This window comes from Lepidochelys kempii, chromosome 6 (genome assembly GCF_965140265.1).
Source record: "Lepidochelys kempii isolate rLepKem1 chromosome 6, rLepKem1.hap2, whole genome shotgun sequence".
NCBI lineage: Eukaryota > Metazoa > Chordata > Testudines > Cheloniidae > Lepidochelys > Lepidochelys kempii.
In genome coordinates, this window is record NC_133261.1 from 69,926,471 (window position 1) to 69,952,055 (window position 25,585).

The following is a 25,585-nucleotide window of genomic DNA, read 5'->3' on the forward strand; positions in this document are numbered from 1 at the left end:
CCCTTTGTGCCTCCTCAGCAGATACTCACCTTAGTCATGGATGCATCTGATATAAGTTGAGGAGCTCACTTAGGTCGCCATCAGACTCAGGGGCTTTGGTCATCCCAGGACCTTGGTGTCCATATAACAAAGAACTTCAGGCCATTTATTTGGCTTGTATGTCATTCCTCCTGCATGTGAGGGCGCAGAGTTTGTTTGTACTCACAGGCAACACAACAGCCATGTTTTATGTAAACAGACAGGGAGGACCCCAGTTGACGAAGTTATGCATACAGCCCATCTTGCTTTGGAACTTTTGCATAGCCAGATCCATCAACCTGAAAGCAGCCTACTTTCCAGAGGTTCAAAACACCCTGGCAGATCACCTGAGCAGATTGTCTGCAGGCCACCATGAATGATCCCATCATCCGCATGTGTCCATCACCATTTTCCAGTTGTGGAGTATTCCCGAGGGGACCTGTTCTCAGTGAAAGAAAACAAGAAATGTTTGGTTTTTTTTGTGTTCCTTGGCGGGTCACAGCCCAGGGTCAGTGCCAGATGCTTTCCTCCTGAATTTTCCAAAAGGCCTGCTGTATGCTTTCCCTCAAGTTCTGTTTCTGCCCAAGGTCTTGTACAAGATCAAACAAGATGGGGATTACATCATACTAATAGCCACAGCATGGGCCTTACAAACATTGGCTTTCATTGCTTAGCAGGAAAAACTGCAGAGAATGCATTGCTCAAATGGGCCATACACTCCTCTTTCACTTTGCTTCTTGTGCCAATTTAAGTTTCTGGTCTTAATCTTTAAAGCCTTAATTGGGTTGAAGCCCAGCTACATTCAAAATCACCTCCTCCATTCATGAAATACTTAGAGAGTCGCTCCCTTGGGAGAATGTAACTGACAATGCCCAGTGTAAAGTTCTCAAAAGTTAGGAGTAAACTATTGTTCATCAAAAGAGTTTGACTGTAGTAGTTTATGGGACCAAATCAGACTGAGCTCAAGTGTGACAGTTTTCACAGAAAGATGAAGGACTCATCTCTTTGCAAAAGCTTTGTTACAATAACCGAAGGCAAGAAATTACAACAGCAGCAGCAATATAAAACAAAAACACAGTAAGTAAAGCTGCTAAACCTGGGTGAGATGAAGAGCAGAGCCCATTATCAAATATGCTAGGAATATCTCTGAGAAATTTTTATTGTAAATGATACTTGTATATTATGGTGCTAGATGCTCTAGAATTACAATCTAGATAGATACAAGCTGCAAAGTCCCAAGTGAAGAAGCAGCCATGCATTGATGAGGTCTCATAAAAGTCTCTCCTCTTATGGAAAGAGACACAGATGTAATCCATTTTAATGAAGATTTTCAGTGGAATTCACGGATATACCCAAATGTATGCATTCCCTTCTGTAATTACAAATGCACTCCAGAGAATTATTCATGTCAAAGAAGCTATAAACCCAGATGGTTCTCTTAATAGCTCTTGTAGGTCACCTTCTTTAATGGCTCCAGATAGACAGCCTTTCAAGCTTTCACTCTCAATGGGGGACATTAGGTTGTTTTCAGAAAGCTCAGCTGCTGCTGAAGGAGATTTCTTAGAGATTGAATCTGGTAGATAAAATTGTGGATCCTGCTTCTGGGAACCCAATCCTTTTTGGCACCCTGTAAGCATTCTGAAGTATTGTCTATGCCTTAATTTGGTAGTACCAGTTTTAAAAAAAATTAACTAGTCATTTTATCGTGGCTGCATAATAATCTATGTCCTTTACAGAAGGAGAATCCTGAGTTGCTGGTAGATGAGCCAATATTGAACGCATCCATTTTGGGGATCTATAAACAAAAAAGCTTCACAGTTGGTGGTAGAGGGGGTTTTGTTTGAAAGCTCCAGTAAAGTGGATAGTTTGAGAACTTATCTTTTATTACATGAAGCTTTTTGATATGCATCAAGAATTCTGATACAGCAGTTTCAGAAGCTTAGTAAAAGTCCAGAGGGCAGTAAATCCCATTTTGAACTGGCTCAGCTAACTACCTCCAAAACCATCAATAGTTTTGTGAGTGATGCAACTTAGAGTATAATTAAAATAGGTGTTTTAACGTTAAGCAGCTGGCATAGTGAGAAGTTACCTGCTTTATATGACCTGATAAAAAAGACTTTTGTCCTGGTGTAGATCTTAGATAGAACAGCCCAATGGATTCAATAGTCGGTGGAGAAGATTGCACTTTAAAATTTGCATCAAAACTCTAAAGGAACTGTTTTGTGTTCAGTCTCCTTGCCCGAAGTCAAACAAATGGGAAATGATTTGGTGTGTGCTAGTTATCTCGTGGAAATCAAGGTCATTACTCTAAGAAGATGGGTCCCTGTCCATTCCAGTCACCATGTTTATTTCATTGTCTTCATGAAAAGAGAAATATTTCACTTGGTAAAAGTAAATATGTTCCTGACCTCATTTAAGCTATGTCTACACTACATCTTACGTTGACATAACTTACGTTGCTTAGGGGGGTGAATAAGTCACCCCCGAGCGACATAAGTTACACTAACAAATTTATTTGAGCATAAGCTTTTGTGAGCTACAGCTCGCTTCATCGGATGCATGCAATCAATGCATCATCTGATGAAGTGAGCTGTAGCTCATGAAAGCTTATGCTCAAATAAATTTGTTAGTCTCTAAGGTGCCACAAGTACTCCTTTTCTTTTTGCGAATACAGACTAACATGGCTGCTACTCTGAAATAAGTTACACTGACATAAGCGCCAGTATGGACAGCGCTATGTCAGCAAGAGAGCTTGTCCCGCAGATGTGGGGGTTTGAGTAGTTAAACCAATGGGAGAGCTCTCTCCTGTCAGCTTAGAGCAGCTACATTAGAGAGCTTACAGCGGTGCAGCTGTGCTCTTAGGTTCTAACCAGAGTAGTGCATTGGATTTCATCTTCTGGGTTCCTGCGCTGTTGGGATTTATAGGTTGCATCTTTGCTCATACTAAGGACACTGATGTGTTGGCGTTTTAGGGCTATGATGTATAGCAACATCCTGCAAAAAAGTGCTACCATTCAGTCTATTTACATTCTTGTGGAAATTTACCTAAATTATAGCAGTCTTAGAAACAGCTGTAAGATAAGAAGGTCTCTTGGATGACTGATTCAGGACTGATTAGGACTGCTGGGCTAAAAACCCATCTTTTTAAAATGGGAGCTGAGATTCTCTTGAAATCTTACAGAAAGACCCTACCTAAATTTACACTATAGCATGGAATTTCTGCAGCATGAAATTCTGTGGCCCTCCTACTCAGGGTAAAATCTAAGCCCAATGACATACCAGCTCTCAGAGAGTTCTAGCTGGGTGTTAGATGAAGAAGAGTATGCATAACATGCAACCACTGGCATATCTGTTATAAAGACTTGATAGAAGGGGCTAAATCCTGATACCTCCTGTATGTGGTAGCAAGGGACATATAAGACTCAAACATAAGTAAGCTGTACTCTGGACTTCAGCAATCCTGAGGACCCACTGGCCTGATAGAGGGGATCCATATCAACTATGTGGAGTTGCTTGAAGGAAACCTCGTGTATGATCATAATTCATGACAATTTGCACTTACATAGTGCCTTTGATCCAAGGATATGCAGGAACTGATCCCACAGTTCTTGTGCAGACAGAACACCCTTTGAAGTTAATGGGATTCAATAGGTCAATGCTGGGACTACAGGATTTGGACCCACAAAGATTAGCTATACTCCACCACTTTTGTGAGAGGTTGTTAAAGATTATTATTCCCATTTGACAGAAAAGTTAAACCAAAGCACAGAGAAGTAAAGTGATTTGCCCAAGGTGATGCAGGGAATCAATGGAAGAGTCAGGCTAATAGTACCCTCCGTAATCACTGGACCACGCTTCCTTTCCCGGGGAGAGGGATAGCTCAGTGGTTTGAGCTTTGGCCTGCTAAACCCAGGGTTGCGAGTTCAATCCTTGAGGGGGCCATTTAGGGATATGGGGCAAATATTGGGGATTGGTCCTGCTTTGAGCAGGGGATTGGACTAGATGACCTCCTGAGGTCCCTTCCAACCCTGATATTCTATGATGATTCTAGGGGTTTTATACTTGTACCTTTGGTTAAACAGTTAAAGATTCATTATAAAAAACTATAAGATGGTTTACACTGTAAAGCTAATTAAGCTGAAATTTAAACTAAATTCTCTAGCAGACCTAATCACAAAATTACTTCCAAGTGTCATTTAAAGGCTGTTTGTGAGAGTGCAAAAAACCCAGTCTATTTACAGTAAACTCAAAGACCCTGTCTACACTTAAAAATTTTTGCAAAAGATTTCCCACCTTTACTAACCCTGGTTCAGCTCCACTATTGCTTAGATGGGCCACTGGCTACTGTTGGCATTTTTTTAAAAAAACGCTGATATGGAATCCTACTTGAGAGCAGATCTAATCAATGTGATGTTAAAAACAATGACAGCAGTTGCTGGCCTGCCGATATGAGGGCTCCCAATGTTGCTCACATTGGTGGACATGAACGAATGATAGCCACGTTGGGTAATCTGAAAAAAAAAATCTTTTCCTGATTACAATCATAATTTTATATTGTGGTGGTCTCCAAATGCGTATGAATAGAAACTTTTCATCATATTATTTTTGAAAAATCTAAAAACTTGCATGGGCCCCCAGGCAAGTAGAGTTCACCCTCACTCATTCTCAGATCAAGTGAGAACTGGTGTAGGTTATACAAGTCTCTTGCATTAATTTTTAGAGGAAACAAAAAGAAGAAATTACTTTTGAAAATCTTAAGTTCAGGAAAAAGGCAAAGACAGAAATAACATTTAGCAGTTCAGGCAGGGGTTTTTTTTGTGTCTATGTGAGGTGAGGTGAGGTGAGTTGAGTGGCTAAAATGAGTAGGATGTCTATTTCTGACAATGTAATATAATACTTATTTTATTTTGTACCATAAACATGAAGATTAAAATATTACAAAATAAATATTTAATTACACTGCTCCTATAATGTTTTATTGGGAACAAGAGACTTCAGGAAGTCATTACTATTCTATAGGTATCTGTTCTGTGGCTCTAAAAGTTCAGTTTGATCTGTGAGAATGTGCTATCTTCTCAGCAGTGAGAAAGAAAGGCAGGTATTCACCAGCTAGAAGATGGAGAGAGAGATGCTGCCAGTTACAGTGCCAAGGGTGGCCACTTTAGGGCAACGGTTGCTTGGTTCTGCCAAGTTTAAAGGACCAGCATCAGAAAGGCACACTGGAAAAAGTTCCTATAAAAGTGTAGCCCTGTTCTGTGGAGAGTTAGTAGGGACCAGGAAGCTGCCAAAGAAGGTGCTTTTAGGGAAAGAGGTTGCTTTGGTATTGTGCTGACTGGCATTCTACAACATGGGATGCAGCAAATGCATTTCTTTCTTCAGCTATATTTTGCCTTTTGTTAGCCCAATGAGGTGCTCAGTACATGCTATTTATTTCTCAGCCCACAGCTTTGAGACTTTTATACGGGTTCTCCCTCTCTTGGAATTTCTCAAATCATTGACCTCTTGATCTGAAAAGTAATTGTGATGATAAAAATAATTTTAACAAATGCCTAATTGTCCCTAGCTGTTCTCTGATGTAAGATAGCTGAGACCTAGCAGTATCTTGAGATTTTTCAAAGATACTTGTACACTTCTGTTCCTTTCATAGTTTAAACTTCAGACTTCCTGAGATTTAGAACCAAGACTCAGTGGTGAAAGATATTAGTAAACCCACCATGCATCTTTCCTAAGAGGCCTCTCTTTGAGGATTTGACACTCTTTAAAACAAAAGCTAACCTAGGTAGAGGATAGCTTTTCCCTAGAGCTAACCCATGTGTGGATATGCTGCACACCATCTTGTCATGTCCATTTGAGCCCCCATTGAATCTCTTGCAGTAATATTGTACCAGCAATGTGGGAAACCGAAAGCAGACAGAAGATCTAAATGACATTTGCCGTTGCTCCATTCTCTGTGCTGTAGTAGGTTTTACATGTTGTTGTGTGTTATCAGGTGGTTTATCTTCTTTGGTACTGAAAAATCTTTGATTTTTGTGTCTACTTCTCTGATAGCCACGAGCTGTTGCGGGTTTTCGAGGAACAGTACGCTATGCATCAGTCAATGCTCACAGAAACAGAGTGAGTATCTGTGCTTACATCCCACCTGTCTGAGTTTTCTAGTAATTAAAAACACTGTCAATTGTGTATATAGTATAAATCTTGCTTCATTTTCTGTGTCCCTCTGTCATTATTATATAGAAAGATGTTAGACTGTGGGAAATATTTAGGAAAGAATAGGTCACTTTTACGTTACTGTAGATAACTGAATGTCTTATCTTCATAATGGTGTTCTGGTTGCAGAAATCATAATAGTTTTAATTATTACCATCACTGTTTTAATAATACCACAGAAGAATAGAACAGGGAAGATGAAATTATCAGGTGATAACATATTATATTTACAGTATATTCCACTGATCATCATGATCTCAGCATATTAGAGAATTTTGGACAAACTACTATTGCCAGTGTGATGATATTTCACTTCACAGTAAAATGATGTACATCCCTGTAATCATATTTTAACATGCTTCCTCTTCTATTTTTTTCTGTGCTTTTTATTCTTCCATCTGAAGAGATGAAAAAGGAGAGAGTGTTTTCCTACTTGCAGTATTATAGGGGTCTGTTTTGCAATTTTTCTTCTAATCAGTTTTATTGGGAATATACAATAGTTGAAGTCTCTAGAACAGGGGTGGGCAAACTTTTTGGCCCGAGGACCACATCTGGGTATGGAAATTGTATGGCGGGCCATGAATGCTTATGAAATTGGGGTTGGGGTGCAGGAGGGGATGAGAGCTGTGGCTGGGGGTGTGGGCTCCAGGGTAGGTCCAGACATGAGGAGTTCAGGGTGCAGGAAGGGGCTCCGGGATGGGGCAGGGGCAGGGGTGGGGTGAGGACTCTGGGGTGAGACTGGGGATGAGGGTTTGGGGTGTAGGAGGGGGATGAAGGCTGGGGCAGGGAGTGAGGAGTGGGGGGTGTCTCAGGGGTGCAGGCTCCGGGCGGCGCTTACCTCAAGTGGTTCCCGGAAGCAGTGGCATGTCCCCCCTCCAGCTTCTATGCGGAAGTGTGGCCAGGCGGCTCTGCTGCGCGCTGCCCCATCCACAGGCACCGCCCCTGCAGCTCCCATTGGCTGCAGTTCCCGGCCAATGAGATCTGCAGGGACAGCTCTTGGGGTGGGGGCAGCATGCGGAGCGGAGGCCCCTGACTGCCCCTATGCATAGGAACCAGAAGGGGGACATGCTGCTGCTTCTGGAAGCCACGTGGAGTGGCTCCCGACCCTGCTCCCCAGCTGGAGCCTGGAGTGGGGCAAGCCCCAGACCCAACTCCTCAGCAGGAGCTCAAGGTTCTAATTAAAACAGCTGGCGGGTCGGATGCAGCCTGCGGGCCGAAGTTTGCCCACTCCTGCTCTAGAGTAATACAGGATCCAGCAAAGCCCACTAGCTCTGATTGCATAGTAGTAAGGTAAAGTACAGCAGTTCTGAGGAGTAATAAAATTCCATCCCTCTTCTTTTTCACAGGAAATGGGAAGGCATGATGACCTCTGGTCCCTGTTTTACATGTTGGTAGAGTTTGTGGTCGGACAGCTGCCTTGGAGAAAAATAAAAGACAAGGTAAAATCTAGAAATAAGGATCTTAGATGGGCATTGCACATAAACGCCTTCATGAAAAATCTTCTCAAGAATCATTGGTTCATAAAATTCTAATGTTACATTTTGCAGCAGTTTCTAGTTATTTCCTCCCCCTCACGTCACAGTGCAAATGTCATGGCATAAAGTGTTGTGGAGTGTTACAAATAGTCTTAGTTTGCAAGGGAATTTAGACAGAGTTTACAGTTTTTACAGATTCATTATAGAGGGCAAATATAAATGTACATACATTAATTCATGGCCCTATTTTGAAACCAGTGCTTTTTGCCTTTACAAACCTTCTGTACAAAGTTTGACATTTCATCTTGGAAATAGACATTCAGTATTTGCTGTTAGACAAAGTTAGCCCAGTAGATCTGTGGTCATGCTGTTAGGCAGATGTCTTATGGGAGGTAAGCAAAGAAAAAGAAACCTCTGATGGCTTGTGTCCACTACTTGTGTCTCCCTATTTTGAATGTATAGCATAATCAAAAGCACTTTCTGATTAACTTAGCTATGTTGGTAGATGAAGATGGGCCATACAAAGGACTGCTCTTATTCTTCTGACTTTGGAAACCACAGATTAACTGATATTGGACTGAATAAAAATACTAAAAAAAGTCTACTCTGAGGAGTAATTGTGTATCAGAAGTGAACTGAAGTAGATGACGTAATAGAACTTTTTAATCCCTATCTATAATTCTAGTAGAGTTATAATGCCCAGTTATAATCAGTGGTGTCAAACAGCAAGAAAACACAGAGAGAGAGAGAGAGAGAGAGAATTAGACTAGCATTTAAGTATTGAGTAGGAGGTTTTAAAGGACGTTTTACATTGGTGCTAAGGACAGTGGCAGGATCTCTGGTCCTGCTATAACCTAAAGGATTAATCTCCTTTTCAAACACCCTTCAACTCTGACCAAAAATATTGCATTTAATGCCTGTGATGTATGGTGTGAATATTCTGCAGTTGGGAATGGTGGTATGCTAATGCTTTGTGTGCTAACTGTTCCTAGGAGCAAGTGGGCTCCATAAAAGAGAGATATGACCACAGGCTCATGTTGAAACATCTCCCCCAAGAATTCAACATCTTTCTAGATCACATCTCCAATTTAGATTACTGTACAAAACCTGATTACCAGGTAAGGCTTTTTACTTTTTTGTATTTCTCATTTTTAAATAATCTTGTTTTGCCTTATTTTATCAAAATTATCCTTCCTTTGATCTGATCCTGTATCCATAACGATAATGATTATGGACTGTCCCACTGTAGAGCTATTTTAATGGCCATAAGGTACTTTTGTGAAGTTTGGTAGTTTGATGCTAAGATAGTTTGAAGGCTACAGTGTTGATCTGCTGGATGACCTGCAATGGGCCACTGTATCAGTAATCTAGCTTTTGTGAAGGTGTGGTAGAGCCATGGTGCTGTGTTGAGAGCCATATTTTATCTACAACTGTGATGTGAGGGGTTCCCTGCAAACAGAGGTATGCAAACCATTTGTAATCTCTTTTGGCCAATTCTAGGTAGTGTGACAGTGTCGGGCCGGATGGCTACAGGAGAGTAATAGAAGGCAGATATATTAGCCCCAGGTTAAGTAGGTCCCTTTTCCCTCAGTAAGGTAACAGGGAAGGTTCCAGAACAATCAGGAACCTTCTGGGGACAATTAAGACAGACAGGCTGATTAGAACACCTGCAGCCAATCAAGAAGCTGCTAGAATCAATTAAGGCAGGCTAATCAGGGCACCTGGGTTTAAAAAGGAGCTCACTTCAGTTTGTGGTGCGCGTGTAAGGAGCTGGGAGCAAGAGGTGCTAGGAGCTGAGAGTGAGAATGCATACTGTTGGAGGACTGAGGAGTACAAGCATTATCAGACACCAGGAGGAAGGTCCTATGGTGAGGATAAAGAAGGTGTTGGGAGGAGGCCATGGGGAAGTAGCCCAGGGAGTTGTAGCTGTTGCACAGCTGTTTCAGAAGGTACTCTAGATAGTTGCATTCCACAGGGCCCTGGGCTGGAACCTGGAGTAGAGGGCGGGCCCAGGTTCCCCCCAAACCTCCCAACTCCTTGTCAGACACAGGAGGAGTCGACCTGGACTGTGGGTTCAGAAAAACGGCCAAGCTGAGGGCTGTCATGAAGCTCCAAGGCGAGCAAATCCGCCAATAAGCGCAAGACCCACCAAGGTAGAGGAGGAACTTTGTCATAGTGGGCTTTGAACTCCTCCTGGATGCAGTGCAGGTGTTCAGATACATTGGATGCTGCAAGTATGTGGGAGACTTGTGGCATGGACAGGTGGAGGAAACTGTAGTTGGTGTAGAAAGGACGCTGGTGGGTTGATCTGTGGTTGGAGTTATTGTACACTAATTTGGCAAGAGAGAGAAACGAAACCCAGTCATTCTGGTGGTAACTGATAAAGCAACAGAAGTATTGCTCAAGAATTTGGTTCACTCATTCCATCTGTCCATCAATCTTGGAGTGATAAGATGAGGAGACATGTAGATCCACATTCAGGAGTGTCATGGGGTGCACCACTCACTGCTGGACTGGCGCCTCCTTCTGGTACTCTGGGGATTAGCTTGAGGCCAATGCTCCCGTCCGCTATTTGCACACCATCACTCTGTCCACCTGCAGCTCCTCTCGCAGCCTCAGGAACCATAATGTCTTCTTCATGGCTCAGCCCTCTGGCTGTGTTATTATCCATGTTCCCCCCTTCTGGGGAAGATTAACCCCTCAGTAGTCATAGGCAGTACTCTTGCTCACTTCCTCTGTGCTACTTGCCCAGTGACTGGTAGGGGAACCCGGACCCGCCCTCTTCTCCAGGTCCCAGACCAGAGACTCTCAGCTCAGCAGCCTTGGCCTTCTCTCTCTGCCCTCACTGCTCTATCCTGGGGCTTCTTCCTACCACTGGTTGCCCTTTTCTTCCTGGACCTACGAGTTCCCAAAGCCTCCTCCCTCTTCCTGGGGAGTGACTGCAGTTCCAGCTCACTCCTCCCTTTCTCCTAGGAGTGTCTGCCTTTTCCCAGCCACCTCTTCTCCTTTCAGCCCCTTGGCTTCATAGGCCCTGCCTATTCCTGTCCAGCTGAGCCTGCTTAATCAGGCGCCTAATGGGTTAATTGGCTCATCTGGCCTGCATTAAAACTTGCAGGGTGTGTGTGTGTATTAGTCACCCCATCACAAGGAGCTTGAACAACTCTTGCCAGAAATACGAAATAACTGTGATCCTCAATGAGATGCGATGTTAGATAGTTGACCATGGAATTGGAAGACATAGTTAAAAAACAGTTGGGATATATGACGGAGTGAACCCCTGCATCCACACCCTACACACTATTTTAATAATCTTTGTACAAAATATCCCTTGTGAGGTATCATTTGAAAAATAATAACCCACTAGGATTGCTAGGTGTCCGGTTTTTTTACCAGAACGCCCGGTCAAAAAGGGACCCTGGCGGCACGGGTCAGGCTGTTAAAAATCCGGTCATCAGCGCAATGGAGCTAAGGCAAGCTCCCTGCTTGCTGTGGCTTGGTGCGGCTCCAGGAAGCAGTGGCATGTCCCTCCTCTGGCTCCTATGCATAGGGACAGCCAGGGGGCTCTGCACGCTGCTCCTGCCCCAAACTTCAGCTCTGCAGCTCCCATTGGCCAGGAACCATGGTCAATGGGAGCTGTGGGAGCGGCGCCTGCAGGTGGGACAGCACGCAAACCTGCCTGGCTGCTCCTCTGCATAGGAGCCGGAGGGGGGACATGCCACTGCTCTGGGAGCTGCTTGAGCTAAGCTCTGCTCAGAATCTGCACTCCTGACCCCCTCCCGAGCCCCAACCCCCTACCCCAGCCTTGATTGTCCTCCAACCCCCTCAATCCGAGCCCTGAGAACCATCCCTTATCCCAAACGGCTCATCCCCAGCCCAGAGTCTGCACCCCCAGCCAGAGCCCTCACCCCCCCACAGCCCAACCCCCTGCCCCAGCCCAGAGCCCCCTCCGAACCTCTCAGCTCCAGCCTGGCGTTCCCTCCTGCACCCCAAATCCCTCATTCCCGGCTCCACACCAGAGCCCACACTCCCAGCTGGAGCCCTCACTCCCCCCACACCCCAAACCCCTTCCCCAGCCCAGAACCCCCTCCTGAACCCTAAATCCCTCATTTCTGGCCCCACCCCGGAACCCGTACCCCCTCCCACACCCCAACTCCCTGCCTCAGACTGTAGCCCCTTCCCATACTCTGAACCCCTCAGCTCCACCCTCAGCCCGGAGCCCCCTCCTGCACTCCAAGCCTTTCATTCCTGGCCCCACCACAGCCAGAGCCTTCACCTCCTCCCGCACCGCAATCCCCTGAGCCAGCCTGGTGAAAATGAATGAATGAGTGAGGGTGGGGAGAGCGAGTGAGTGGGGTGGGTGGGTGGAATGAGCAGGGGGTGGGGCCTTGGAGAAGGGGCAGGGCAGGGGTGTTTGGTGTTGTGTGAGTAGAAAGTTGGCAACCCTGTAACCCACTGGTCAATAATTTCATGATGAAATATATATAGTAAAAATATATGTAAAGTTATAAACATATGCTGAAATTAGGTCTGAAATGTGTTTATCAGAAAAGTTTGGGTAAATCAGTTTCTCAGAGACTAAGGACAAGCTGACGCCTCTAGCCAGGTGTCAGTTGGAGGGCAATCACCTATCAAGTGGCCATTCTTTGTCAAGGAAAGGGGCTAGGAACAAACAGATCTGCATCTTAGCAAGCAACAGCATGAAACCTCTTTCACCGCAAGGCTCCTTGTCTCCGTCCTCACAGCAGGAATAAACATTATATAGGGATAACCCTCAAGAAAATGCATTTCAAAGGGGGACTGGACTGTAAAATTGAGGGGCAAAACCACCCCAAGGTATCTGTCCCTATCCATCTCTCATTCACCTAAGAAGACAAAAGAAGCAGCCTTTGGACTATGGGAGCAGATCCTGGCCTGAGAATTTGGTCAGCAATGTTATTGGAAATGTGGTAAGGGATTTCAACTTGAAAGTTTTATTAAGTTTTAGTACTAGGAAGCATTTCATCTTTATTTTGCTTGTAGCCATTTTTTTACTTATACTTGTACTCACTTAAAACCTATCTCTTTGTAGTTAAAGAAACTTGTTTTATTCTTTAATCAAAACAAATCCAGTGTTGTGCTTTAACTAAATTGTGTAGGTAACTCCATTTAAAGCAGGAAACTGTTGGATATTGGTCCTCTGAAAGGGGCAATGGACCTAAAATATCTGGACTGTCTAGAACAGGACTGGACAGTGTAGAACACCTGTTTTGGGGGGGAAATTTGGGACTGGGAGTGTGCTGGGGTCATCCTGCAAGTGATAACCAAGGTTAATGGAAACCGGAGTGTTCTGGCAGGCTGCAGTTATACACAGACATTTAGGACGTGACCTGAATGCTGTTTGGCTGTTTCTGAGGAGCCCAAATTGGGAGCTACAGCAGCAAAATATTGTGAGGCACCCCAGGTTTCAGGGCAAAGGTGAGAGAGCTCCTCACTGGTCTGGATTGCACACTGGAATGGCATAGGCTGTTACCTCCTCAGAGGGAATTCGAAGTCATGGCACGAAACGTGACATTTTTGTAAGTACGTCAACAACAACTAGCAGAGTTGTGTGGCCATTGGAATTGGGAAAGTCAGTGATAAAGTTCATGGAAATGGACAATCAGGGTTGAGACAGACCTGAGTAGGAGCAGGATTGAGTCCCTGGTTCCTTCACAGGTTTAAAGTGCAGGACAATAAGTGTGACTACAATAATTGTCCTCTGTTGTAAATTTCCATTTTTTGTTCCATGGCAATAGAAGAAACCGCCCCCTTCTTCCCGCCCCCTCCACACACTTTCTCCTCTCATAATCTAGAATGGGGGGAAAACTATCAAGATCTAATTAGGAGTCAGTAAATCCCTTCCTGCTGGCCTTTCAAATAGACTTGTTTGATTTGTAGATAATGATATTCTGCGTACTGGCTGAGTCGTAAACTGCAGAGAATGAATCTGAATGAGTGCATCATATTAACTAATTCTGGAATTACAGCTTCCAGAAGACTAGAGATAAGAATATTCATCATCACCATTAAATTACATTTGGGCATGTGAAACTAATTAGCTTTCCTCTGGAAAAATTTTCTTTCATACTGTTCCACATTCACACATCTGCGGTTCCAAAGTAGAGACTATTTATGTGTAACATCAACAAATTGTGCGTTGGTTTTCTTGTTTTCAGAGAGTATATTCAGACAAATCAAAGCCAACCTGAGTAGATGGCCGCTAATGTATCACTGTTTATACTAAGAAGGCAGAAAACAGCAGCAACTGAAGCTCTGTTATTGCATGTGTTTATCAATTTATCTGTTATATTTATCTTATACCTTTGCTGCGTCTGTCTCTAGGAGACCAATGCTGTTGGCATTTTTCATTAGGTTGATATCTGTGGAGTTTTGTCTGGGAAACATGTTTCTTTCTCACTGCAACTTTTTAGCTATTATTGGCAGTAAAACTGTTTCTTCTGCTGGAAACCAACTTCCTCTATCTACCATCGAGATTGCTGATCAGGCAACGTAGCAGAATGCCCGCTCCTTTTTTTAAAAAAAATTCGTATTGATTACTTGGCTTGCTAACATTAACAGATAAATCAAGATCGAGGATTTTAAATAAGAACTGGAAATATCAAGTGATATCAAGTTCCCCTTTTGCCAGTGCATTTCTTCCTTTCTTTCGGTGTAGGTCTGCTGTATGTACACCACCCTCACCTTTCTTTAAATGGCCCAACCTGTTGTAGACACAGAAACTCAATAAGAGATTAAAGTGATACATTTATAGATTTTACCTGTTCCAAGGTAAAGCCAAGACAGTTCTGTATACTGTCCTTTGATTATTCATAGAATTTTTACAGCTACAGTGCAAGCTTCCCTACACCACCCTGCCCATGTGCCATAACTATGAACTGGATGGCCCTACCTTTAGGGGTAAGAGTGTATTGTACTTTCCATGCCCATTCAACATCTTGATTATCTGAATTCATGTCAGTTGTAAAAGTACTTTTTGGGATGTGGATTTGTATCATAGTTCTTTGTTGTTATTTATTTATAGAATCACAGAAATGTAGAACTGGAAGGAATCTCGAGAGGTTACCTAGTCCATCCCCCCCATGCTGAGGCAGTAACAAGTATACCTAGAGCGTCCCTAACAGGTGTTTACCTAACTTGTTCTTAAAAATCTTTGATAGACATTCCACAAACTCTCTTGGTAACCTGTTCCAGTACTTAACTATCCTTATTGTTAGAAAGCTTTTCCTGATATCTAACCTAAATCTTCATTGCTGCAGATTAAGCTGATTGTTTCTTGTTTAGTGGACATGGAGGACAATTGATCACCATTCTCTTTATAACAGCTCTTAATATATTTGAAGATTGTTATCAGGTCCCCCTTCAGTCTTCTTTTCTCAAGACTAAACATACTGAGTTTTTTTAACCTTTCCTCAGAGGTCAGGATTTTTAAACGTTCGATCATTTATATTGCTCTCCTCTGGACTCGCTCCAGTTTATCCACATCTTTTTTAAAGGGTCATACCCAAAACTGTACACAGTATTTCAACTGAATCCTCATGGCTGCCGAGTACAGTGAAACAATTATCTCCAATTTCTTACATTTGACACTCCTGTTAATACACTCCAGAATTATATTAGACATTTTTGCAACTGCATTACATTGTTGACTCATATTCAATTTGTGATTCGCTATAACCCGCAGATCCTTTTCACCAGTCTACTGTCTAGTCATTTATTCCTCATGTTGTAGTTGTGCTTTTGATTTTTTTTTAAAGGATATTAACCCTGTTAGAGAAGGAAATTAGATTGGTTTGGCATGATTTGTTCTTGACAAATCCATATTGGCTATTACCGGTTATCCTTTAGGTGCTTACAAACAGATTGTATAATAATTTGTATTGAAGTGTGTCGGACTGATCTATAATTCCCTGGTGCAATTTTGTTCCCCATTTTAAAGATAGGTACTATATTTGCCCTTCTCCATTCCTGTAGGACCTTATTCTTCCTCCCTGAGTTCTCAAAGATAATTGCTAATTGTTCCAAGATTGATTCAGCTAGTTCCTTAACTATCCTAGCATGAACTTCATCAGATCTTGCCAGCTTGAATATATGTAACTTATCTAAATATTCTTTAATCTGTTCTTTCCCTATTCCGGTTTGTTGTTAATATTAATTGTGGAAGCATTTTGCCGCTGTTAACCTTTTTAGTGAAGACTGAAGCAAAAAAGGCATTAAACAGCTCAGCCTTCTTGGCGTCACCCATTATTAGCTGTCCTTCCCCATTAAGTGGACTTACATTTCCCTTGTCTTTTTCTTGCTTTTCGTGTATGTATATAACCTCTTTTTATTGCCTTTTTTGTCCCCTATTTAATGAAGGGCATAACGAGTGGGGTCCTGCAGGGATTGGTTCTGGGTCCAATTCTGTTCAATATCTTCATCAATGATTTAGATAATGGCATAGAGAGTACACTTATAAAGTTTGTGGATGATATCAAGCTGGGAGGGGTTGCAAGTGCTTTGGAAGTTAGGATTAAAATTCAAAATGATCTGGACAAACTGGAGAAATGGTCTGAAGTAAATAGCATGAAATTCAATAAGGACAAATGCAAAGTACTCCACTTCGGAAGGAACAATCAGTTGCACACATACAAAATGGGAAATGCCTGCCTAGGAAGGAGTACTGCGGAAAGAGATCTGGGGGGGTCATAGTGGATCATAAGCTAAATATGAGTCAGCAGTGTAATGCTGTTGCAAAAAAAGCAAATATCATTCTGGGATGTATTAGCAATATTGTAAGCAAGACACGAGAAGTAATTCTTCCACTCTACTCCGCGTTGATTAGGCTTCAACTGGGGTATTGTGTCCAGTTCTGGGCACCACATTTTAGGAAAGATGTGGACAAATTGGAGAAGGTCCACCAGAGAAGAGCAAAAAAATGATTAAAGGTCTAGAAAACATGATGTAGCGAAGGGACGACTCACTGGCGTGGCACCTCCTGCTGGTCATCTCAGGCATTAGCTCTTTCCAGCCTTTGGAGCGCCCTCTGCAGGCCTGTGTCTCTCCTGGACCCCGGTGCCCTTTACCCTGGGGTTCTGCCCCAGCAGTACCCCCATACTCTGGGTCTTCCCTCCCTGGGGAACCCGCTAAACCCACCTTGCCTCAGTGGCTACTGCCAGTCATCATCTTACCCCCGCTTACTGGGGCAGACTGTAGTGTAATGGCCACTCATCACTGGCAAGAGGTTAGGACCAGCTGCCTCTGCCTATTCCCAAGCTGCCCCTCTGCAGCCCCAGTACCTTTCTGGGCCTTTACCAAGGCCTGCAGCCTGGGGGTTTACCAGGCTGGAGCTTCCCAGCTCCCTTTGCCCTTCCCCAGAACTGCTCCGCTTCAGGTACCTTCTTCTCAGGCAGCTAGCCCTTCCCACTCCAGGGCTAGAGTGAGATTCCCCCAGCTTCTGGCCCACAGCCCTCTTATAAGGGCCAGAAGCTGGGGGAATCTCACTCTGGGCCCTAATTAAGACAGCCACACCTGTGGTCAGCTACATAGTCAGCTTCCCCCAGCTGTTCTTAATCCCTTTTCCCAGCTGCAACCCTCTCCAGGGCTGCTTTTACTATTGGCTCCCCCAGGTAGCCCTCTCCCAGGGCTGTTTTAACCCTTTCTGGGCCAGAGCAGGGTGACCACCCTGCTACACATGACCTATGAGGGAAGACTGAAAAAATTGGGTTTGTTTAATCTGGAGAAGAGAAGACTGAGAGGGGACATGATAACAGTTTTCAAGTACATAAAAGGTTGTTACAAGGATGACAGAGAAAAATTGTTCTCCTAAACCTCTGAGGATAGGACAGGACAAGAAGCAATGGGCGGTTTAGGTAGGAAGTGTCAAACCTAACGTCCAAACTCAGAGTGGTTAAGCACTGGAATAAATTGCCTAGGGAGGTTGTGGAATCTCCATCATTGGGGATTTTTAAGAGCAGGCTGGACAAACACCTGTCAGGGATGGTCTAAATAATACTTAGCTCTGCCTTGAGTGCAGAGGACTGGACGAGATGACCTCTTGAGGTCCCTTCCAATTCTATGAAGTTAGGATGGTACCTAGAGGTCCCAGTCAGGATTGGGTTTGTATTATTCAAGAGCGCTGAACAAGGATGTAAATTGACACAGTCCCTGCCTTGTCTAAAAATATCAACAACTTATGACAGGAATGGCAGAGGGACAGCATAAAATACATTCAATTTGTGCAGTTGTTTGTGTACACATATATGGATTTTTAAAACAATCAGAATAAATATCAGCTGTCTCTTAGTGTCTGTCAGTCTTCACCCATCATTATTTGGTTGATATTGTATAGGCACTGCAGTAGAAGTGAGTCTTGAGAAGGGCTTTCAAGGAGGAAAGAGAAATGACCTTATGGATTAGTTCAGAGAACATTTAATGTGTAGGGAGTAGCATGAAAGAAAGCAAGAAGCTGTTTGTGGCAGAAATGAGCAGTGGAGGCTGGCATTGCTAGCTGAGCAATGAAGCAGTGGACAATGCAATAGGACAGAGCTTCTTAAACTTTTTTTGTTGACTGACCCCTTTTCAAATGCAATATTAATTCTGGACCCCCAACTGAGAAACTGATTGACAGAGTATATGCGGTCATGTAAACACGTACTGTTAGTAATGCTTTGAAAAAAAGAACATACGAGTACTTACAGATACCAGTGAGATGAGTGCGCCTGCTTCTTACTGCACTCTATCTATCCTTGGTGTGATGGTTGACAAGCAAATTCATAAATCATTCTTCACTTCCAGTTGGGACCTGAACTTTGTCTTCATAGCTGTCATGGCAGACAATAATGCTTTACATAACATATTTTGTTGGGAGTAGTAGCAACACTTTCATTGCTTCTGTAACTAAAACTGGGTTCTACACAGCAACAGTTGGCCAAAACTGGCAAGATGTCAGTTCCTGAAACTTAATTTTCAGTGTGTGGGCTCCTTTTGAGCAGCTCCTGTTCTGTTTTTCCACTCAAATGGCAAGATCACATATTAAAAGTTGAGAATGCATCCTGAACCCAATCATATTCCTCCATGTTTACATTTTTAAAGTAAACACTGAAGTACTCTGCCAGAATTGAAAGATGAGCAACAGCCCTGTCTCTCACACAGTCAATTGTTATGCTGTTAGTATCCAGAAATTCTGTTAGTAGCGGAAATGTATCTAAGATTCCATGGCTCTGTCTGGTTTTCCAAATCTTGACTTTCTTCTGAAATGCTCCACTTGTCACTCACCTCAAGTATGGTTTTATCGCTCCCTTGTGTGGACAGGTTCAGCGCATTCAACAAGTTAAAAATGTCTGCAAGATATGCAAGCTTTGTGATCCATATTGGTTCAGAAAAATTTGAGACAATCTTGGGATTGTGCTAGAAAGAAAAAATAGCAGCTGTTTGCAAAGCTCAAAAACTCTTTCCAACACTCTGCTGTGAGATAGCCAACACAACTCCATATGAAACAATAATTTGTTATGTCCTGCACCCATTTCGAGACACAGATTTACAAAAAGGTGTGAATTCAAAGGCCAGGACTTCACAAAATTCACAACTGTCACAGCTGCATTTAGCACATCATTTAATTCAGGTTTCATTTTCTTTAATGCAAGGTCCTGGTGATGCAACATATCGTGTACTACAATTAACTGTAGGTTTATGACTCGTATTCTTGCTACACCGCCATTCCTATTGTTTGTCATAGTGGTAGCACTGTCCATGCCAATAGCACTGGCAATGCACTTCTCCCAATTCAGCAATTCAGCTTTATCCAATAATTTGACTATTTCCTGACCTGTTGTCCTTATGCTAACAGCTGACAAAAAGAAAATCCTCCAAAATTTCCCCCAGCCAGATAAAACGAACAAAAACTAATAATTGTGCTGTATTACCAGCATCAGTAGTCTCATCAAGCTGAATTACAAACTATTCACATGTACATAGCTTTTCAATTAGTTGGGATTTTACATAATTTGAAAACTCTTCAATTTTCCTTCTAACTGTGGTGTGGCCTTAAGTTTCTTCCTTGCATCTTCACTTACCATCACTTTGCACATTTCTACAGCAGCTGGAAGACTCAGTTGTTCTCCAGTGGTATGGGATTTTTTACTCTTTGCAGTCCGAAGCGCTGTTAAGAAAGATGCTTTCAAAGCGTTTTCTGGAACTGATGTTATGTTTGGCATTTGAGTTTTCTGTCTATTGTATTCTTCTTTCTTTCATTGAAGAAAGTTCTCTGGGTTTATCTTCATACTCCAGGTACCTTGTTGTGAGGTGTCATTTCAATTTTGCAAATTTCATTGCTTCATTTGATAGGATTCATAAGCATACAATGCAATACAGTCGTCCATCACTAAATTCCATAAAACTAAAATCGGTATAACTTTTGTCAAACTTTCTTTTCTTCATTTGTTTCTTACTACTTAATTCTGCATTGTCTATGACTTCAACACAGTTAGCAGTACTAGTATGAGGACTTTTTAAAAACTTATCCATTTACAGTGTAATTTGCTCACACACTGTAAAAATATATTCCACTTCAACCTGCCAAAGATGTCTCAGTTATCAAAAAAAACCCAGACATAATTTCTGATTTGCTGTCTCAAAGCAGTGAGATTTTTTACGTTGACGCTTATGCCATATGAGTATTACAGTGTTGTTCATGCACCATGGAATATGTTGTCTAAACAGAAATAGTAGCTCTGTCAATTTTAATCCTTAGGCAATGCAGATGTGCGGTGAAATTATTTTTTTATTTTTCTGCAGCCCCTTAGACATTCCTAGTATGCTCATGTGTCTCCCCATTCCCACAGAAGCCCATGGTTACTGAAACTCCCACACTCCTCTATAGAGACTCCTGATGACCACACTTCTTCACAGATACTGATGGCTTCCTATGCACTACCCATACAGGTCTCCCAATGTGCTCCTTTTCTTCTTTTTTCTGTAAGAAGCATAGCTTTTTTTCACAAACCACAAGACTGCATGTCTTGTCTTGAACTGAAGGAGAATGAAGAATGTAATACTTGATGAGAGTAATACAGTGGAGTCGCATCTTACGCGGGGGTTAGGTTCTAAAGTCAGCATGTAAGGCGAAAATCGCGTATAGTCAAAAAGAGAGAGATGGAAGAATGAACGAATAAAAAAGGGAGAAAGACAACTTCAAAGTCATTATGCGCAAACCGGAGTGCCTAAGGATGTCCAGGAGCATTGTCTATGATCAGCAACACTTTAAAGTCAAGTCGTTTCTCTTTGAGGTACCGCTTGACCTCCGGAATGAAACACTTGTGGAACCAATCCAGAAATAATGCTGCCGTCACCCAAGCCTTTTTATTTGATTGCCAGGCAGGAGATTTTTGTTCTTGCCTTTTAGGGCACGGGGCTTTGCAGCCCTGTAGAGCAAGCCCGGCTTTATTAAATGCCCAGCCGCATTGCCACAAAACAACACAGTCACACAGTCTTTAGCTGCTTTGAAGCCAGGGGCTTGTCTTTCTGATTTCAAAGTGTAAGTGTGGTTGGGCATTTTTTTTCTAGAAGAGCCCAGTCTCGTCAGCATTAAAAACTTGTTCTGGAAGATAGCCCTTTTCTTCTATGATTTTCTTTAATGGTTCGGGGTAGTCTTTTGCTGCCTCTTCATTGGCAGATGCAGCTTCCCCAGTAGTCTGCACGTTTTTGAGGTTGAAGCAGTTCCTAAACTATTAAGCCAACCTTGGCTGGCTTTGAATTTCTTCTCATCAGAAGGCTGTCCCTCTTCGGCAGAAGGTTTGAACAGCGCGTAGAGGTTAAGAGCCTTTTCTCGCAATGTGTTGCCATCGATAGGCACATGTTTATGGTTCATGTGTTCCAGCCATAAGTTTAATGCCTTTTCAGTCTTCACTAAAGTCTTATCACGCACCTGGCTCGTCACTTTAGCAGTTATTGGAGCACTTGATGCCACGGCTTGACGAATTTCTCTCTCTCGAATCTTGATGGCACAGATGCTAGATTTGATGTGGCCGTATTTACGCGCCACGTTGGAGGCTGACATACTGTTTCTTAAGCCCAACACAGCCAGTTTTTCCTTCAGCGTTGGAACAGATCACTGTTTATTTGGTTGAGCACCAGATGAAGTAGTTGGCTTGTGTTTAGGGGCCATGTTGTATGAAAAATACGTATCTTTAAACACTAGAATCACACTCAGCGCAGTGAGATGCTCACTGGATCGGCGGTCAGCGATCGAACCAGTGGGGGTCGATTTATCGCATATAGTCTAGATGCGATAAATCAACCCCCAACACTCTCCCATTGACTCCTGTACAGTACTCCACCGCTGTGAGTTATTGTTATTTTTCTTTTTTTTTGCCAAGCGCTTGTAGTTGAATTCGCGTAAGTTAAATGTGCGTATGATGCGACTCTACTGTATAAATAATGTAGTCCTAGTTTCTCTTTGCTTAATGAGTAATGTTAGAATGTTAGAAATTTTTTGTACTTCAATTCTTTTAGGATTATTATTTTTTTAAATAAATGGTGTGGCAAAATACCTTGTTCGCCTCAGCAGGCTCAGTCCTTTTTTAGCCTTGGAGACTCAGGTTTGGGGCAAGGTGAATCCTTATAGGTGGCACAGGGTCCTGCTACTCCTCTCCTCAGTCAGTCCCTTGTGCTTGTTTTCCTTCCCTTCTGGGGAGCGAGTGCAGCCTCCCTGCTGGGAAGGTCTGGTGTCTTGCTGCAAACAGCCTACTGGCAGCTTCCCTGCTCCTCTCACTCCCTCATTCTCCCCCTCCTACCACTCAGGGGAGTGTTTAAAAAGGTCCCAAGTAGTTGGAGTCAGCTAAACCTAATTGCTTCCTTAGCAACCCCTTTTCCAGCTGAACCTTATTGCCCAGTGGTTCTCTCCCCTCAGTGGATAGGGAGGGGCCTTTTAATCCCCTGGGACTAATTACTACCCCCCTTTTGTAGCTGTTTGTCCTGGGTTTACCACAGTGGTTAAAACATACCAACACAGAAAGCAGTTAAGTGGTAGCAATGCTTAAAGTGCTCTACCCAAGCATTACAAAAAGCTATTTCATAATTTTCAAAATAAATAGTGCACCATTCTGAGCCACAGATGGGGGCAGTGGTGATATGGCACTGTTGATAAACCTTACCTTTTTAACAATTAATTGTCAGATAAAGTCTTAAAGGAGAACCAGATGTTAGAAAAGTCTTGAGGGGAAACTGAGTCTGGAGTACTTTATCTTTCTCTTATTCAAAGAAAGAAGAATTAATTAACTCTTTTCTTTATTTTTAGCTTCTCATGTCTGTGTTTGACAACAGTATGAAAACTTCTGGAGTCATTGAAAGTGACCCTTTTGATTGGGAGAAGAGTGGAACTGATGGCTCTCTGACGACGACAACAACATCAACAACTCCTCAGTTACATACTCGCCTGACCCCAGCTGCAATTGGGTATGTTCAAGCATTTCCTATGTTTAACCTAAAAATCCAACCACTTAGCACCAAGGGAAAGTCATCTGTTACATCTGTTTCTCCAGGGTGTTAACTAATAGGGTATTGCAGGATACTAGGTCTCCCTTTGGTCACTATTGAGCCTCTCCTCAGGAAAAAAAAAAAGTGCTGCTGTCCTAAATATACAGCAGTTACGAATGTTGATACATGTCTGGGTTAGGAAATCACTTTATTAGATTCCCATTCTGCAGTCAACCTTTTGCTAAAGCCTATGTTAAGAACCTAAGGCCTGATCCCTAGCACATTGAACTCAATGAAAGACTTCCGTTGCCTTCTCTGGGCTTTAAATCATCACTTACGAGGACCACTTGCAAATAACTGCTTTATTTTTCACTTCTTCCTTTGTAGAATAGCCAATGCCACACCTATCCCAGGAGATTTGCTGCGAGAGAACACGGATGAGGTGTTTCCAGATGAGCAGCTCAGTGATGGGGAGAATGGTATTCCTGTTGGAGTCTCACCAGAGAAACTGCCTGGGTCCCCCGGGCATCAACGTCCTCAGGAAAAAGATGTCTGGGAGGAGATGGATGCCAACAGAAACAAAATAAAGCTGGGGATCTGTAAGGTATTTATAGAGCTGCAATGGGAAAAACCTCTGTCATAAATATAAAGGGAAGGGTAACCACCTTTCTGTATACAGTGCTATAAAATCCCTCCTGGCCAGAGGCAAAACCGTTTCACCTGTCAAGGGTTAAGAAGCTAAGGTAACCTCGCTGGCACCTGACCCAAAATAACCAATGAGGGGACAAGATACTTTCATATCTGGAGGTGTGGGGGGGAACAAAGGGTTCTGTCTGTGTGTGTGATGCTTTTGCCAGGAACAGATCAGGAATGCAGCCTTACAACTCTTGTTAAATTAGTAAGCTAGAACATGCGTAGGATTTCCTTTTGTTTAATGGCTGATAAAATAAGCTGTGCTGGATGGAATGTATATTCCTGTTTTTGGGTCTTTTTGTAACTTAAGGTTTTGCCTAGAGGGATTCTCTATCTTTTCAATCGGATTACCCTGTAAGGTATTTACCATCCTGATTTTACAGAGGTGATTCTTTTACCTTTTCTTTATTTAAAATTCTTCTTTTAAGAACCTGATTGCTTTTTCATTGTTCTTAAGATCCAAGGGTTTGGGTCTGTGTTCACCTGTACAAATTGGTGAGGATTCCTATCAAGCCTTCCCCAGGAAGGGGGTGTAGGGCTTGGGGGGATATTTTGGGAGAAGACGTCTCCAAGTGGGCTCTTTCTCTGTTCTTATTTAAAACGCTTGGTGGTGGCAGCATACGGTTCAAGGACAAGGCAAAGTTTGTACGTTGGGGAAGTTTTTAACCTAAGCTGGTAAGAATAAGCTTAGGGGGTCTTTCATGGAGGTCCCCACATCTGTACCCTAGAGTTCAGAGTGGGGAAGGAACCTTGACAATCTCTTTCAGCAATTTCCTGGCATCATCAGGAACATGATAATGTGGCATGATGAGTAATAGGAGAGCAAATGCTCACTTGGCACTTGAAATATTCTGCAGTTTGACCAGAGAGAATGGTTTTCCAAAGCAGAGAGCTACATGCTTCAATGGGTCAGTGCTCTTTTCACTTCTAAAGGCCATGATTCATATTGGGTTCAAAGATGATTTTGTTTCCTAGTCACTTTCCATGGTAGTAATTAAGAGTGAAGATATCAAAATAGATCAGAACTAACTCTCCAGTCAACAAAATAAATATGATTGGTATTCTCCATTTCGTCAATATTGCATGCTTGTCTTCATAATGTAACATATCCCTCAGTTTGTGTTGAGTAGAATCCCATTACTGGAAAAGTAGAATTACTAAGGGTCAACATTGAGGTAGATAGACTAATTCATGGAAGGGAAACTTGCTCAGTGCTTGTCTAGATTATAGCTGGCTCCTGACAGTGATCCTGGTCTCTCACTATCATTACTTCTATTATTCTCTCTCTCTCATAATCACTACAATTCATATTCAGACAATTGTAGCCAGTGCTCCTCTGATGTGAAAATGTCATCAGTAGCTGTAAGATGTTACTGAAGTGTTCTTTAAGCCGAAATACTATCTAGTGACAGAGCTGTGTATTTTTCAAGGTATATGTAAAATGGGTTGGGAGGAGCCCAGACTGCTGTGATACTTATGCTTGTACCTGGCTAATGTGTATTAGTTTTTTAAAATGGCAGAAGACAGATGGACTTTTTCTCTTTTGGGGCCAAATTCAGCTCAGGTATAAGCAGATACAAGTTTCATTGATATCAGTGGGTGTTACATCTGCTTACACCGGGGATCAGAGTGCTCCTTCAACACTGAATCATACCCAGTTGATCTACAAAGTGAGATGCAGTTGGAGATCTGATTTTAATTTC

At 42.8% G+C, this 25,585-nt stretch overlaps 1 protein-coding gene across 4 annotated transcripts in view; it reads left to right on the plus strand.

The window, feature by feature from the left end:
• TTBK2 (tau tubulin kinase 2) overlaps nt 1-25,585 on the plus strand; it is a 210,364-nt gene that overhangs the window by 137,500 nt on the left and 47,279 nt on the right. For all 4 annotated transcript variants that reach the window (XM_073348604.1, XM_073348603.1, XM_073348602.1 and 1 more), the window contains 5 exons: nt 6,067-6,132; nt 7,572-7,664; nt 8,693-8,818; nt 23,011-23,168; nt 23,577-23,793. In XM_073348604.1, coding sequence (XP_073204705.1) covers nt 6,067-6,132; nt 7,572-7,664; nt 8,693-8,818; nt 23,011-23,168; nt 23,577-23,793 — 660 coding nt within the window. The remainder of the gene's footprint in view (nt 1-6,066; nt 6,133-7,571; nt 7,665-8,692; nt 8,819-23,010; nt 23,169-23,576; nt 23,794-25,585) is intronic.